Source organism: Cryptomeria japonica, chromosome 10, assembly GCF_030272615.1.
Source record: "Cryptomeria japonica chromosome 10, Sugi_1.0, whole genome shotgun sequence".
In the NCBI taxonomy this organism is placed as follows: domain Eukaryota; kingdom Viridiplantae; phylum Streptophyta; class Pinopsida; order Cupressales; family Cupressaceae; genus Cryptomeria; species Cryptomeria japonica.
Genome location: NC_081414.1, coordinates 383,156,126 through 383,172,349, shown reverse-complemented (window position 1 = coordinate 383,172,349; position 16,224 = coordinate 383,156,126). Strand labels below are relative to the sequence as shown.

The 16,224-nt window shown below is 36.8% G+C and overlaps 1 protein-coding gene across 3 annotated transcripts in view; it reads left to right on the top strand.

Annotated features, from left to right (window-relative positions):
- The window catches only part of LOC131075873 (DNA repair protein RAD50), a 235,786-nt gene that overhangs the window by 19,953 nt on the left and 199,609 nt on the right, over positions 1 to 16,224 (top strand). For all 3 annotated transcript variants that reach the window (XM_058012799.2, XM_058012797.2, XM_058012798.2), the window contains one exon: positions 2,276 to 2,443. In XM_058012799.2, the coding sequence (XP_057868782.1) occupies positions 2,276 to 2,443 (168 nt within the window). The remainder of the gene's footprint in view (positions 1 to 2,275; positions 2,444 to 16,224) is intronic.

Below are 16,224 nucleotides of genomic sequence, written 5' to 3'. Positions count from 1 at the left end.
CTAAACCAAAGCTTTGCATTAAGGATGAACATTGAAGGCTTGTGAAAGTTTGAGTACAGAAAGAACATTTCTTGAACTAGCATCTAGACTCTTCAAGGTGTGGCCAGCATTAACCCTGAGAGTAGACACTCCACCATGACTGCTATTTTATGAGTCTTTTCTGTGGCCATTCCTGTGCAAGTGTGTTTGCTTTGGGTCCTTTCCCAGAAGTATGATTTCTCTTTCAATGCTTGCCCATAAATGCCAATGAAAAGTGGTTTTAACAGAATTCTAAATTTCTATTTTATCATGTGGATCTGTTCTTTAGCTGATGCGCAATTTCTAAAATATATCATGAGAATCCATTTAACATCTTTTTGGCTGATAGGGTGAAGTTGATAGCTTTTGCTGTTTATCAATTTGCACAAGGCTCACTTTAGCAAAATATTTTTTTATTTTCTTGCTGCTTTGCAATGGGTTCTCTCTAGCAATAAATGATAAGTGACTGTAAGTGTTGATTCTCAATGTTAAATCATATATCAAGGAAATTTAAAATGGAGTTTTCCTGAAGAAATGTCATATCCCCTATATTGGAAACAATAAATTGTATTTGAATATATCGATGTATCGATTTATTCAAATTAAAAACAAATATGAATCTTGAAAACAACTAATCAATAAATAAACATATTTCAGAGCCTATCATTATCTATTTATTTTCCTCAATTATATTACATATATATTACTTATATGTATTAATAAACAATAGATAAACAATTTATAATTAACAATAAATCAAATCAGAATTATTACTAATAATAAAAACTGCCAATTGTAATAAATAATAACTACTAACTGAATTAAAATATGAATCGCTGGCTGAGGCACGAACTTTGGGAAGAGACTCCACCATAGGCATGGGACGTGGCTTTTAAGACAGCCATTGGGTTCTATTTAACGGGAAAACAATGACAAAGGAAAGACATCAAATGCTAAAAGGACAAGGCAGTTCGGTCAAAAAAAGCTGAGATTATTGGTAAGGAAGATTCATTGGTCACCATCGATCAGATCAAATCAGAACTGTTATTAAATTACAAGCCGTAACATCCTTGTTCTTGATGGTATACATTGGGATGTGCTTAATACGTATGTTAATACGTGAAGCCTGATAATGCTATTATGCAGAATTTAATAATAATATTAATATAGACTGCAGTACGTATGACAGTCATACTTAATTTCATTACTCGGGCAGACCAGAGACGCATGTCAGATCTGTCTCCCTTTTCACCACAATTATAATAACAATTAATATTGTTTGGCAGCAGTGGTAGATAATTAGCAAATAGGTTAATAATTGATAACATAATTTAATTCATATATGTATATATTCAAATCAGAATAAAAATAATAGATTTATATATAATAATGATGTTAGCAAGATATACATACGTATATGTTTGAAATAATATCAATAAGAATATATTTATTTATAAAAAGGCAAAACATAAATATACATTATTATGGATATAATGAATTAGTTACTTGATTATATTTTCTTAGATTATTTATATATGTACGTATATCTTATCTTGTAATCAATCACAGGAATGAATGGAGGAAGTACGTTAGGGAATTGCAGTTTACCGGTTCTCCCAAGCTAAGTAGGCCACCCCTAGGGATGGAATTGTCATAACGGGACGGTCCTGCCTCTTGTGGGCCAAGAGGTGAGTTGTCATAGTGGGACGCTGTGCGCTCTTGGGCTTAATTGGGTTGAGCAGTTTACAGGCACCCTCTTGAGGCTTTCCTACCAAACTAAACTGTGATTGGTTACAGGTAGAAATACATGTTTATCTTTCTTTGTAATATATGTGCTATTAATCCATGTATTTATTTGTGAATTTGTAGGTTTATTGAATGACTAGATTAAGTCACTCTCATAATTAGAAAAAAATGATAAACTATATTGTGGAATTACTAATTTAAGGCAAAATCCAGGTAAGCTCAAGGTGGGGACATTACAAGACATTACTCTGTCCAAATCAGTGCTAAATTTGGGAAGTTAAATTGTATTAACAAAATGAAGAGTTCAGGCCCACTTTACTGAATTCATTCTTGGGGAATCGCTGACTGATATGGTTATGGTGCTTAGTTACTCTTTGTAATTCTGGTTCAGGGATGAGGTTCACATAATGCTAGATAAAGTGACTTGTAACGTCAGGCTTGTAGATGTTAATTCCTAACCATTAAGTTCAAACCTGTTATTGATTTTTGTAATCTTTGGCCTTTGTGTCAGGTTGCAGGAGAGACTGAAACAAAGGCCCAGATTAAGCTTAGGTTTAAGACTGCAGCTGGCAAGGATGTAGTATGCATACGATCATTCCAACTCACACAGAAGGCATCTAAAATGGAGTATAAAGCTATTGAGAGTGTTTTACAGACAATAAACCCTCATACTGGCGAGGTATGTGTTTTCATTCCCTTATTGCAGAAAATTTTGAGTTCAGACTCTAGAGGACATTTCATCAATTACTACCATACTCTTGTTGCTTTCTATTCTATGTATAGTATTCTGGTGGATATTTTTTGCAAAAAATTTGCAGATGGTAATTATGTAGTTCCTGTAATAATGACAACTGGGCATTTTGGACTGACATACAGCCTAAAATATTTTCTTCATTTTTGGCTTTTTTTGATAATTAGTTGCTTGTTCTCAGAGTAGTACTTCCTTTCTGTGTAGTGGTTGATGACTGACTGCCTGCAGATTACTCTGGCACTGAAGATTGACAGCTTGTCTTTATCGTATTTATACTTGTTCAGAAGAAAGTGAGAGTAGTGAAAGTGGATCAGTCGCCAGTCAAGGTCCCAGTGCATGATGAATACGAGTCACTCCTATATGGAAGAATATCTTATGTAAATTAATTAAAGGCATCTCTGGCTTTTTTGTATTGATGATGCTAAAACATTCCTGTTAAAATGAAAAAAGACAAAAATTATTGGCTCACTTGTATTGATTCTATCACTCTTCCATCTAAAGGTGACGTATAACATGGAAATGAGTTAGAAGGTTGCCATGGACCGACTCAATTCTGAAGCCCATAATTTTGAAGTTGAAAATTTTGCTAGAATAAAGACACTGAAATTCTGATCTGATAACAATTTACAATCAATAATGAGAACATACCAAACTTGCAGCTTCTGATTGTGAGGACTTCCAATCTTAAGTGCATAATCACATATTTTCATTCTAAATAATTATTGCCATGTTATAATCTGTCTTGCCACATTAATAGGCAAGGAAACCTTCTCTGAAAATGACTAATGACAAACTTTTTCTACACAAAACAAAACTAATCTTTGCTTGATCACAAAGCAATCTAAAATTTCTATAACAATTTTATCAATGGGCTTTCATGCCTTTTATTGTTCTGAATTCCTTAGATAAACTAGTAAACTATAATAAATTCTATTTTCTTCTTCTATCTGCATGGATATTGTATATAATATCCTTTATATTTTGCCCATCTTCTGTGTAGATATCAATCTCATGTTTGCTTCACATTTCTGCTCTTATTGTACAATATATGTTGGGATCATTACACATGCTTTCATTTGACAGAATAGCTAAGAGTAGACAGAGCAGAAGCAAGCAACGATTAGATGATTATTTTTGTATACCTCTATTTATGATACAACTGTATGGCTGATAGCTGGCAGATTCCTCATTCATATCTGATCTGATACAAAAGACCTATTTTCGAATGAAGCTAGTAATATAAGTTTAGATGGGTCGATGTACAAACTCAGTACACATTTTGTTTAACATAACTATGAAAGGATAAATCTTATATTACACTTAAGAACCAAAATTTACATAGGAGTACATCAAAGAACTGAATATCATTTATGTTAAGGATCTCTCCCAACATGTGAGAAGAGAACTGATTATCCAATTACCTGAACATGGTATCAGAGTGGGTTTTTTAAATTTGCTAAAAATCTTTCTAAAAGATTTGTTTAGCTTTTTTGATTTTTTTTATGTGATCAAAATCGGTTTTCTTCAAAAGGAAAAATAAGAAGTTTATTTTTGTGGAAAATTGCGGGTCATCTTTTCTGATTGAAGGTCGGATTTCTAAGGTTGTTCAAGTGTAGATTTTTTTTCTGTTCAATTTGTGTGTTTGGGTCTACACAACTTCCAGCAACATTGTGCGTGTTTGCGGGCTTTTTTCGCGTGTTGGACCTGTCTCTTTTGTGACAAAGCGCTTTTCAAAATCATGGGTTCTTCATACCATTTGTTTTTGAAGATCATGATAGCGTCTCTGTTTTTTTTCGAGACCTCTGGTCTTTTCCGCGACTCAGTCTGAACCTTTTTGCGATGAGGATTTTTGGATTTTCTCTGCATTTTTTTCAGTGTGGATTTCTTCTCTTTGTTCACGGGATTTAGGTTTTCTGCAACCCGTTTCTTTCTGCATTCGTCTGTTGTGGCTGTGGGTTTGTGAAGGAGTTTTTATACTGTTTGTTTGCTCGTGATTTTCCTGCTTGTTTGCGACTGGTCATTTCCAGCAATCTAGGGTTTCAAAAATAAACAAAACAAGGCTTTTGCAGATTTTGATTTCAAAATTGTGTGTGATTTTCTTTGCATGGCTATGCAGATTTGATGATTTTCTCTTAAAATCTGCCTTAGGATCTGTCCTTTGATATCCGTGCTCGGGTGTCGAGCATGTTTTTTTGCCTTGGTATTTTTGCCGGAGGTTTCTTTGATCTGATTTTATATCAAAAGCTTTTGCTTGATTTTTTGTGTCTTCACAAGGTTGATTTCTTTGACCTTGGTATTTGTGATGGCATCTTTGACCAACATTATGTTGGAAAACAGTCAGAAGTTCAGCGGTCGTAACTACAACACGTGGAAACAACGCATGTTGACAATATTTGAGTAATGGTGCCTTGACTACATTGTTTTGGGTAAGACTGCTCGTCCTTTAGTTGCGGGAAAAGATCAAGACAAGTTTGATAAGCGCAACTGAGAATTAGTGATGCTCATCAAATTATCTCTCACCGATGATCAATTGCCTCAATTGCTGTTCGAAAAGACAACTGCAAAGATCTGGACTCATTTGAAGGATCTCCATGAAACCTCAGATAAAAGCCAAGCTTTCTTTCTGAAGAACATGCTGTTCTCCATCATGATGGACGAGAAGATGTCTTTGCAGGAGCATCTTATTAAAATAAAGGACATCCGTGTTCAGCTGGAGGCAATTGGTCGTAAAATGGAGGAGGAAGATATGGTGGTCATAACTTTGAAAAGCCTACCAAAATCTTATGAACATTTTATTGAGACGCTCAACGTTACATCAACAAATGTTGACCTCATGTTTCCTGATCTCAGCAACAAGCTTCTGCAGCAGGATAGATGGAAATAGCAATTTGGTAGCAACACCAACACATCCTCTACTGAACAGGCATTCACTGCCAAAACCTTGGATAAGGACAAGGACAAAGGCAAGTCCTTCCAGCAGAAAGGCCAAGGCAAACCTTCGAAGAATCCTAAGAATAAGTATGGCCATAGGTAGAAAAATTGCAACAAACGACTGGTGTCTGAGCAATCTAGATGGGGAGGGTCTCAACAAAAGGCCCATGCTGCCACACATTTTGACTAGGAGTTTGCCTTCTATGTGTTCATGGCCAAACACCCATTCGATCATGTGAAATCATTTGCCTGGTACATTGACTTTGGTGCCTCTCGACACTTCACCCATCGTTGGGATTCGTTTACAGAATACACGCCATTCACTGATTTAGTGATCTTTGGAGGAGGCGAAGAGTATACTGTTGTTGGAAGGGGCAACATTTAGATCACGCTTGGAGGGAGAAATTTGATATTTCTCAGGTATGGAGCTCAATCTGTTGTTAGTCAGTCAGATCATGCATCATTCTCCACAGCTGGATGTCGTCTTTAGTTCTCACAAGTGCAACATTGTTGACAAGGAGACTCGCACTACAGTTGCTGTTGGCCTTGAGAATCACAGTCTTTATGAAGTCAAGTATAAGGCTGATGGAACTCTTGATAAGTACAAGGCTCGGTTAGTAGCCAAAGGGTTCTCGCAGAAAGAGTGCATTGACTATGAGGAGACATTTGCTCCCATAGCCAAAATGGGCACCATTTGGCTTGTCCTTGCTATTTCAGCCCAGTTTGGATGGAAAGTCCATCAAATGGATGTCAAGAGTGCATTCCTCAATGGTGAGTTGTAGGTTGAAGTCTATATGACGCAACCTCTTGGGTTCAAGGTTGCCAATAAAGAAAACCAGGTATGCAGACTAGTAAAAGCACTCTATGGCCTCAAACAGGTTCCTCGAGCATGGTACATAAAAATTGATAAGTACTTAGTTGATCAAGGCTTTTAGAGGAGTCCTTTTGATCCCAATTTGTATGTCAAGAATACTGGTGGTGATATCCTTCTTCTTGTCATCTATGTTGATGACCTGAACATCACTAGTAGTGCAACACATTTGATTGAGCAGATCAAACAAAATTTGTGCGAGTCCTTTGACATGACAAACTTGGGACTTCTGCATTATCGTCTCTGGAGGTTTGGCAGATAGATGGTCACATTTTTATTTCTCAATTAAAGTATGCCAAGAGTTTGCTGGATAAGTTTCGGATGCACGATTGCAAACTTGCATCTACACCTATGGAGAAAGGGCTGAAACTATCAATCAAATCGGATTCACCTGTGGTGAATGAATCAGCTTTTAGGCAACTAGTGGGCAGCCTCATCTATCTCACCACCACTAGACTTGACCTCAATTATGCTGTGAGCTACTTATCTCGCTTCATGACAGCCCCTAAAGTTGAACATTGGGTTGCAAGGAAGCGTGTGTTGAGATATGTGAAGGGCACTCTTGACTTTGGCCTTCTATATAGCAGAAGCAAAGATCCTAGGCTTATTGGTTTTATAGACTTGGATTTCACTCTACACCTATGGAGAAAGCGCTAAAACTATCAATCAAATCGGATTCACCTATGGTGAATGAATTAACTTTTAGGCAACTAGTGGGCAGCCTCATCTATCTCACCGCCACTAGACTTGACCTCAGTTATGTTTTGAGCTACATATCTTGATTCATGATAGCCCCTAAAGCTGAACATTGGGTTGCAATGAAGTGTGTGCTGAGATATGTGAAGGGCACTCTTGACTTTGCCCTTTTGTATAGCAAAAGCAAAGATCCTAGGCTCATTGTTTTTACAGACTCGGATTGGGCAAGTCCTGTTGATGACAAAATGTCTACTTCTGGTTATGTCTTCAGTTTGGCCATAGGTGCAGTCAGATGGACCAACAAGAAGCAGTAGGTAGTAGCTCTTTCCTCGACCGAAGTAGAATATCGGGGAACTGTTAAGGCAACTTGAGAGGTAGTTTGGCTTCAAAGGATGCTTTCTGACATGCAAATGTCTCAAGTAGGTCCTTCTCCCTTGTTTTGTGATAATCAAGGGGTGCTGAAACTTGCCAAGAATCTAGTCTTCCATGAGTGCACCAAACATGTTGAGCTTCATTGTCATTTCATCCAACAATTTGTAGAAGATGTATCTGTTTAGTTGCAATATGTTCCAACTGAGGATCAGACTGCAGACATCCTCACCAAGTCTTTGAGGCTGGACAAGTTTGTAAAATTTAGGGGGCAACTTGGTGTAGTTGATAGGATGACCATTAAGGGAGGGTATTAAAGTAATATTTAGTTATTGAATGGTCATTTAGGTTTCTTTAGTTGTTTTAGATAGTTTCTATTTCTGTCTTTAGTTGACGATTCTTTCTTTTAGAAACATTGGTTTGCAATTCTCTATTTATGTAACTTCGTTTCTTTAATTGATTATCCAATTACCTGAACACAATATAAGGGCTGACCTAGGCAACGAAGGGGTATCATTGTAAAAGGGTCGACCAAGAGGAGAAAAATAATTAAGGGCTGACTTAGTCAATATTTTGAAGAGCCGACTCACATGCCTTTAGTTGGCAATGATCAGTTAAACTAAAATTAGAATTAAGAGGAACATCATAAGCAATACTTGAGGTGTGACCTTTGCAAAGGCAAGGGTTGGTGAAGAGGTGCAATCCCCTCCCCCCCGCTGCTCCACATGAAGATATAAATTGGAGGACACGCCATTCGATGAAGCATCCATGAAGGATCAAGATAAATGAGCAAGTAGATAAGTGCAAAATGAATTAAGTTCAGAACTTAGTAAGAGCAGAAAATAATTAAGTTATAGCAGAAATCTGATTTATTATCACCAGCCTGGAATTAGTAAGTTCGTTTGTGAAAATATGATATGAGTATAGGAAATGAGGAAATTATCAAGTCTGATTCTGAATATAATACAAAGGAAATACAGCTGCCTATAATATTTATAAAAGTGATTGATATGCAACAGGGTCGTATTTACTATTTACTTGTTTATAAATCAGTTAGGAAGCTTTAAGTTGTTTATTTAATAATATTGCCAATCCGTCAAGAATCTTAGGATTAGTAATTATTTATTTTTCATATTAGGAATTGACAAGGAAACATATTAGGGAGATGCAGGAGCATGGGTTCTCTCAATTAGTTAGACCACCCATTGAGTTGGATTGCTTGTGGGCCGAGGGGTCGGATTGACTTGGTTGTTTGTTTGGCGCTCTTGGGCTTAGTTGTGGAAAACAGTCTCCCAATGTCCTGTTGGCTTTACCCTCAAGTTTCTAATATGGTTGGTAATTATGAATAAGCTATAGTGTGCATGCTTACAAAAGGAATCTTCATTATCATTTTGTTTGATGTTAATTGATTATTTTCCTAAATTCAATTGCTATTGTGTAATTTAGTGGAAGAATAGTCTTGTAAATAAATTGTATTATTGGATTTTTTATTTTGGGGTAAAAATCAGGTACTCCCTCAACATGGGACATTACAGCAACATTACAAGTGGACTCAAATAAATATTTAATGTGGCTAAAAATATTACCTAATGATGCACCACAAATAAATATTTATTTAACATAATTAAAACAATTCATGTTATGCAAGGTGTACACCCGTTCTTAACAAAAGTAAGGTGCTTCTAGATGGAATATCCTCTTATCACATGTAACTTGTTTTTGGGCATAGATTCTCGTACATGTCTACCTGTAACTCCTTTCATCATACTCTTACAAAGTGACTTACAATCATATCCAACATTTCAAGTGGCGAGTTATGTCAACTAAGGAATCTCATGGATTCATATAAGTGTGACACTCCATTCCATGAAGGCCACAAATTACAGCATATTAAAATATTTACAAGGCGTGCAATGAGTATAATATTTCTAATCTAATATTTTGACATTCTCCAACTTGTATACATTGCAAAAGCACATGGAATGGACAAAAGCCGCTAATGTAATCTAACAGCTAGGGACTATGTCTATAGCCAATTTGCACCCTTCATATTTCTTTGTGCTCATAGGCTTAGTTAATGAATCTGCTATGTTCTCAAAAGTGTCCACCTTCTTGATCATCATCTTTGGATCCTCCACCATGTCACAAACAACATGATACTACACATCAATGTGCTTTGTCCACATGTGAAACATAGGGTTCTTAGCCAATCAAATAGCACTTTGACTATCACAATCGATTTACACTATGCCTTGTTTCAGGCTAACGTTGAAACTAAATTGACTGCTTACAAGCATGAGTAATTGCCACGTGTTCAACTTCCATAGTTGCAAAAGTGACTACAACATGCATCAACTCATCCTACTATTGCATCTTGGAAGAAGCTAAACACAACTACTAGAAGATCTCTTTTGTCAGTATCACCATCCAAATTTGAATCAACAAAATCTTCTATATTCAGCACCTTGCCTGACATAAGTTTCCTTAGCAGCAAATAGAATATTATGAAGTACCACGAAGATATTTGAAGACCTTTTTCACAATAGTTTAATGTTCTTTGCTTAGATAGAACTTAAACTTGCTTAGAACTCCCATTGCCTATGCAATATTTGGTCTTTTGTAGACCACTGCATACATTAGGCTTCCAACAACTTTAGCATATGGAACATTGCACGTTCTCTTTCTCATCCTTTGTCTTAGGACATTGTTTCAAAGACAGCTTAGGTCCCATAAGAATAGAAACACACGCTTATAGTCTTGCATCTTGAAATGATGCAACACAAAATAACATATGTTTTCTAACTTAGCCAAAATCTTTTGTTAGCTCTATTTGTCCATATCTCCATTCTTAGAATAAACTTAGTAGTCTCGAGATCTTTCATTTTGCATTTTAACGAGAGTTAAGACTCTAGCACCTTAATTATATCCTGATTGTTAACGATAAACATGTCATCAATATATAAAATGATAATGATAAAAAATGATTATCAACCCGCTTAAAGTAAGTAGAATCATAAGATTTTTTTCTAACAAATCCCAATCTCAAACCATGTATTAAATTTGTAATACCACATTTTGGGTGACTACTTCATATTGAAGTAATATTGTAATATTTTGTTTATAATGATCAATTAAGTCTTTAGGATAGTCCTTAAGAATATTCTTTTATTCTTTTAGATAAGTTCTTATCCTTTGCTTTCTTAGCTGTCTATCTTATCCTTTAGGGATAAGTTGTTTGTATCTCTTATTTAAGGATACTTTCGCTTCTTTGTTAATTTTGAATATCTTGGTAATCATTCTATCTCTTGTATTTTTTCGTAATTTGGTATTAGAGCCTTGGTCACACCTCAAGATCAGTGAATGTGTGAAATTTACGGATTGTTGGTGGCAGTGATGACTTGCATCATGTGGCAAAGGAGTTCTGTATGGAACAATACAATATTCTATAGAATCCTACAAGGACAAATTTGTGGGTTTTTAAAGTTGCAGATCACGACATGGTTTCAGTCAAATCGTGGGCTTGTTATTTCAGAGAATTGCGTATTTTTGGCCACCAAGTTGCGTCCTTTGTTGTGACAAATTGTGGGTTGTTTTTGGGCACAAAATTGTGCCATGTTTCATCTGAAAATTGTTCTCCTTTTTGTGAGTATATCACACTGTTTTTCATTAAAAATAGTTGCCAAGTTTTTTTTAAAGATCTTGCAGGCTGTTTTTTGGTTTTATGATGTTTTCTAGGCAATTTTTCAAGAAAAAATGTGGTGTTTTGGTGTGACAGACAAGTTTCTACATTGTTTTTTGATCGAATTTTCACAAAATTGTGGGTAATAGTAAAATTTGTGGACTTTTTTTTGATTTAAAAAAAGGCGAGCAACTAGAGTTTTGGCGTTCCTCTTGGCTTTCCTGAATTTTGTTACAAGTTTTTCACGATTTTTTAATACAACCATGGGTGTTGTTAGTTGCTTAGAGTTTTCAAAATTTGGTCCTAAATTTTTTAGCGTTAAGACAACAGCAAAAGGGTTTCTTTATTTTCCATAATTTAAATTGTGAGGGATGGCTTCATTATCCAATATCATGTTGGAAGACAACCAAAACTTCACTAGCAAGAATTGCTCACAATCTTCAAGTATAGATGCCCTCATAAGATCATCCTAGGTATTGACACTTGTCCAAGACTTGCAAATAAAGACTAGGAAAAGTTTGATGAGCATGATGTAGAAAATGTCATGCTGATCAAGTTATCGATTACAGATGAAATGCTTCTAGAGGTTCAAATAGGCAAAACCTCTCCTGGGATATAGAAAAACCCATGAGATTTGCACAACACACTAGATAAAGGTAGGTCCTTCCCCCAAAATATGCTTTTCTTAATCATGATGGATGTGAAGATGTCTTTGCAAGACCATTTGATGAAGATTGAAGACATTTTGGATCAATTGAAAGCTATACAGATATGGTGGTCATAACGTTGAAAAGCTTGCCATGGGTTGTTGAGATACCCAATATCACATCTACAATTGTTGACTTGAAGTTTGAAGATTTGTGCAACAAGCTCTTGTAGTAGGATAGATGGAAGAAGTAGTTTGGTAGCATTAGTGATACATTGAAAGTGGAATAGGTTTTTGCAGCCAAGAACATGGCCAAAGGCAAGTGGCCTCAAAAGAAAGGTCAAGGGACTAATGAAGAGACGAAGAATATGAAAAATATCACATGTCACTATTGTGGTAAACTTGGTCATATGAAGAAGCATTGCAGGAAGAGGTTGGCTAAAAGGAAATCCAACTCGGGGTGGCCTCCACTAAAGGCTCATGTCATAGATCATTTTGAGCAGAAAGAATCAACTTATTATGCTTTGATGGCCAAACGACCAATAGATTGGTCAAAGTCTTCTGCGTGATACATTGATTATAGAGCATCTCAACATTCCACCCATAGGAAAGATTGGTTCATAGAGTATACGACTTGCTTAGATTTTGTGATCTTTGGTGGTGGTGAAGAGAACACAATTGTTGGTAGAGGAAATGTGTAGATATCTTTTAAAGGGAAAAATCTCTTTTAAAAAAATATGTACTAGGTCCTAGGAAGGGAGCTCAATTTGCTCTTTGTGAGTTAAATTATGCGCCATTGTCTCAATTTGGATCTCACATTTAGCAAACACATGCTATATTGTTGACACGGAATCTAAGAAAACCATTGTTGTTGGGATCAAAGATCTTGTTTTGTATCGACTTGTTAATACTAGAGAGGTTTAGGAGCGTGCATTGGTAGTCAAGAGTGCATCATATATTAGTACACTATGACATCAACGATATGGGCACCTCAACCTAACCTACCTCTTTTAGTTAGCTCTGGAGAATTTGGTAGAGGGCTTACCTGACATTTAGCAACAACTACAGGGCATTTGCAGAGATTGCCAAGCAGGGAAGCAACTTAGAACTCCTTTTTCAAAAGGACAGGCTTGGAGAGCCTCAAGAGTTCTACAATTGGTTCATTTAGATGTTTGTGAACCAATGAATACATCATCAGTCACTAGGGCCAAGTATTTTCTCTTGTTGATAATTTTAGAAGGAAAATGTGGGTGTTTTCTTTGAAGTCTAAATCATGTGTTTAAGGAATTTCAAAAGTTCAAATCATTAGTAGTTAAAGAGTCAAGATGTGACATTGCAACTCTTAGATCAGATAAGGGAGATGAATTCCGTTCAAACAAACCATAATACACAACACCCTATACGCCATAGTAGAATGGAGTAGTTGAGAGAAGGAACTGTATTATTACGATGAAGGCCCAATGTATGTTGGAGAACAAAAATGTTCCTAAGAAATTTTGGGACGAGGTATTTTAGATTGTAATCTATCTTCTAAATAGGTCTCCGACATTGGTAGTGAAGGAGAAGACCCATGAGGAAGCTTGGTTTGGGTTTATATAGTCTCCAACTTATACACACACACACACACACACACACACACACATATATCTATCTATAATATCTATCTATACATATATATATATATATATATATATATCAAGATTCATTTAGAATCAAGGGCCAAGATCATGCCAACATTGGCCTAATTAGAGTTTACATCAAAAGTGGAATGAAAAGAGGAGGTCCAATGGGATGACGCTTAGTCATCAAGCAAAAAATCTTCTAGAAGATTCCGACCTGCATCCCAATCTCTAGCTGCATACTCGACGAATCTAGCCAAGACCAAGTTGAGTTCCTCCATCGTAACATTTGGTAAACCTTCTTGCTGCAAATTGATCACATCCAAGGCATTTGAACAAGCATCGAAAATGCTTTCCCAATACGGCATAAGATTTTGCAAGTTGTCGATGTGAATCATGAGAGAAACTAAATTGTTCAATTGATTCTTCCTTATGGATTCCAACTTTTTGAAGTAAATAAACTTCATCTTCTCCTTCATCTCTTCCAAATTCAAACTACTGGAAGTGTGGACATCCTGTCCCAATAACTCCTCAATAGATGCGAGGATCTTAGATTGTATCTCTTGAATTGATCCCTCCATCTCTATGCACTCCTACTTCGCATGTTCAAACACTGATTTCCCCATGGCCAAAGAACAATACCATCCATGGAAATCATACACATTACCTTCTTGAATAACTCTCTCCTGGATCAATGTAGATGTAGGAATCCGCTTCAACACATTGAGGCAAGGAATAGTCTTTTCTTGCACCAGTTGGAACTCTTCCCATACTCCTTCCAAGTATTGCATCCTAAATATGAGCATCTTTGTCTTATCATATGCTTGGATGAACTAAGATAGGAAATCATTTGCTTTCTTTGAAATATCCTCTATCCATCTTCCAACCTCTTGGTATGTATTCCTCATTGCCTCATGAACATTAGGTGATCCATGAGAAATAGCGATAGGCAAAACAAAGGTGGGATCCTCACGCCTTAGGGAATTCAACCCTTTAATATACTCCTTGAGTCTCTTGTTTTCCATCTCTAGCAAATCTTTTTTCTCTTCAAATTTGTTCAATCGCGCCTCAATTGCCTTGGCGGTATCATTTAGCTCTTGAAACTCTTGCTGCTAAGTAGTAGGTCCAAGGTCAATTGTGGTAACCTGATACTCCATAGGAGTGATCACATCTCTAGTCTTATCAACTGTAGGGACAATCACTTGTGCAATGTGTGCTCCTGAATCATCTCTAGTGATCTTAGAGAACTTCTTCACTCTCTTCTCTTTACCCTTACCAATTCTGGCGAAGAAGTCATCAATATCCTCAGTGGGCTGCGCCTCCATCACTTTCTTCTATTCCATGCTGCTTATAAACCAATCGGGAATTGTGGAAATTTCCATCCCATCCTCGAGTTGTTGATCCTTATCAAGTCGTCTCAAGGTTGAAATAACTTCATCATTTGCTTTCTCCTTAGTCAAATCCACCACATCATTACCCAAATGGACCTCAAGCTAAATTTAGGAGATCCAAGTTGCTCTTCATCATCTTCATGTGGCATCGATTGTGTTGATGCATGTTCATCTTGATCGTTCTCCGGTAGGATTTCGGTGTCAAAACCTTGCTCGAACTCATTGTCTTTCTCTATCATATTATTCACCTTCACGGATGAGGAACTCATGGTAGATTGAGGAGTGTTAGACTTATGCTTCTTATGTCTTGATTCCTGACTAACAATCTTTGTACCCTTCGTTTGTGATCCTCTAGGCATAGCTTTTCTTCTTTTAGAAGCCTGACTTTCCTCATCATTATGTGTCCTTACATTGCTTATCGTCCTTTCATCATCGTTGAGAGTGGACTCCTCACTTCTTATCTTCTCATAGGTTAGGGCGATCTTTTGTTTTTTCAACTCATTGATCTGCTTGTCCACCCATGCTCTGGAGCAATCACTGACTTCTCCCATCAAAATACTCAAATCTACCAACTCTAGCTGTGATCAATTAGGTGATGGAATAGGCTTGGCCTTCTCCCTTGCATATTGCGGATGAATATGATTTCCATTGTCCTTCACCTGGTCAAGAATCGAGAAGAAGTTACACTTCCTCATGAAGTCCACTGACATACAAGACCACATCTTCCTTCTAACTCCGAGCTCATTAGTAAGATTAGCCCAATAATCCTCGATGTCAACTTTGATCAATTTGAAATGGATCAAATTGATCCCCGACTCTAAATTCCAAGGTGAAAGAACTCTAGCTCCTCATTTATTGTCTCCGATGCTGCTGCGGTGGGGCATATCTCCATCATCTTCCCAAGCATGATAGGAAAAATAATCCCTTGCCAATGCTTCCCCTTCTGGATGTAATCAAATTTTGAAAGCTGCCTCACTACCTCAAGTAACACCATCTTATCGGTCGAATACCTAGGAAGCTTGTAAGGTTCGGAAGTGAATCCCTGAATCCTTAGGTATGTGAAGGTAGGAAACTGAATATACCTGATCCGTACTGTTGAACAAGTGACATTGCCTCCTTGGACAATTGTTTATGTATCCCGCCTTGCAGCACCTATGTGATGTAAATGGTGAAAGCATCGTTCACCCTTCTATATTGTTTTATCACATGTAGGTGGAGCTGCGGATAACACTCATACACCTTGTATTGTCCTGCCCTGTTTCCAACTTTGCCCTTGCATATCAATCCTTTGTAAATTATCTGCCTTGCTAACATGTAGGCTATCTAGGAGTCATGTAGAAAGTCTTTGTTCTTTCCAAACTCCTCAACTAGATGTCTAGGTCGTAACTTAAAATCTTCTCCGAGCTGATCATCACCGTTCCATCTGATATTTCCTCAATGAAGTAGAACATCCATGTTTTAAGTAGAGCTCCTTGAGGTGCTCCCATAATTCGGTTGAGTAGAAATA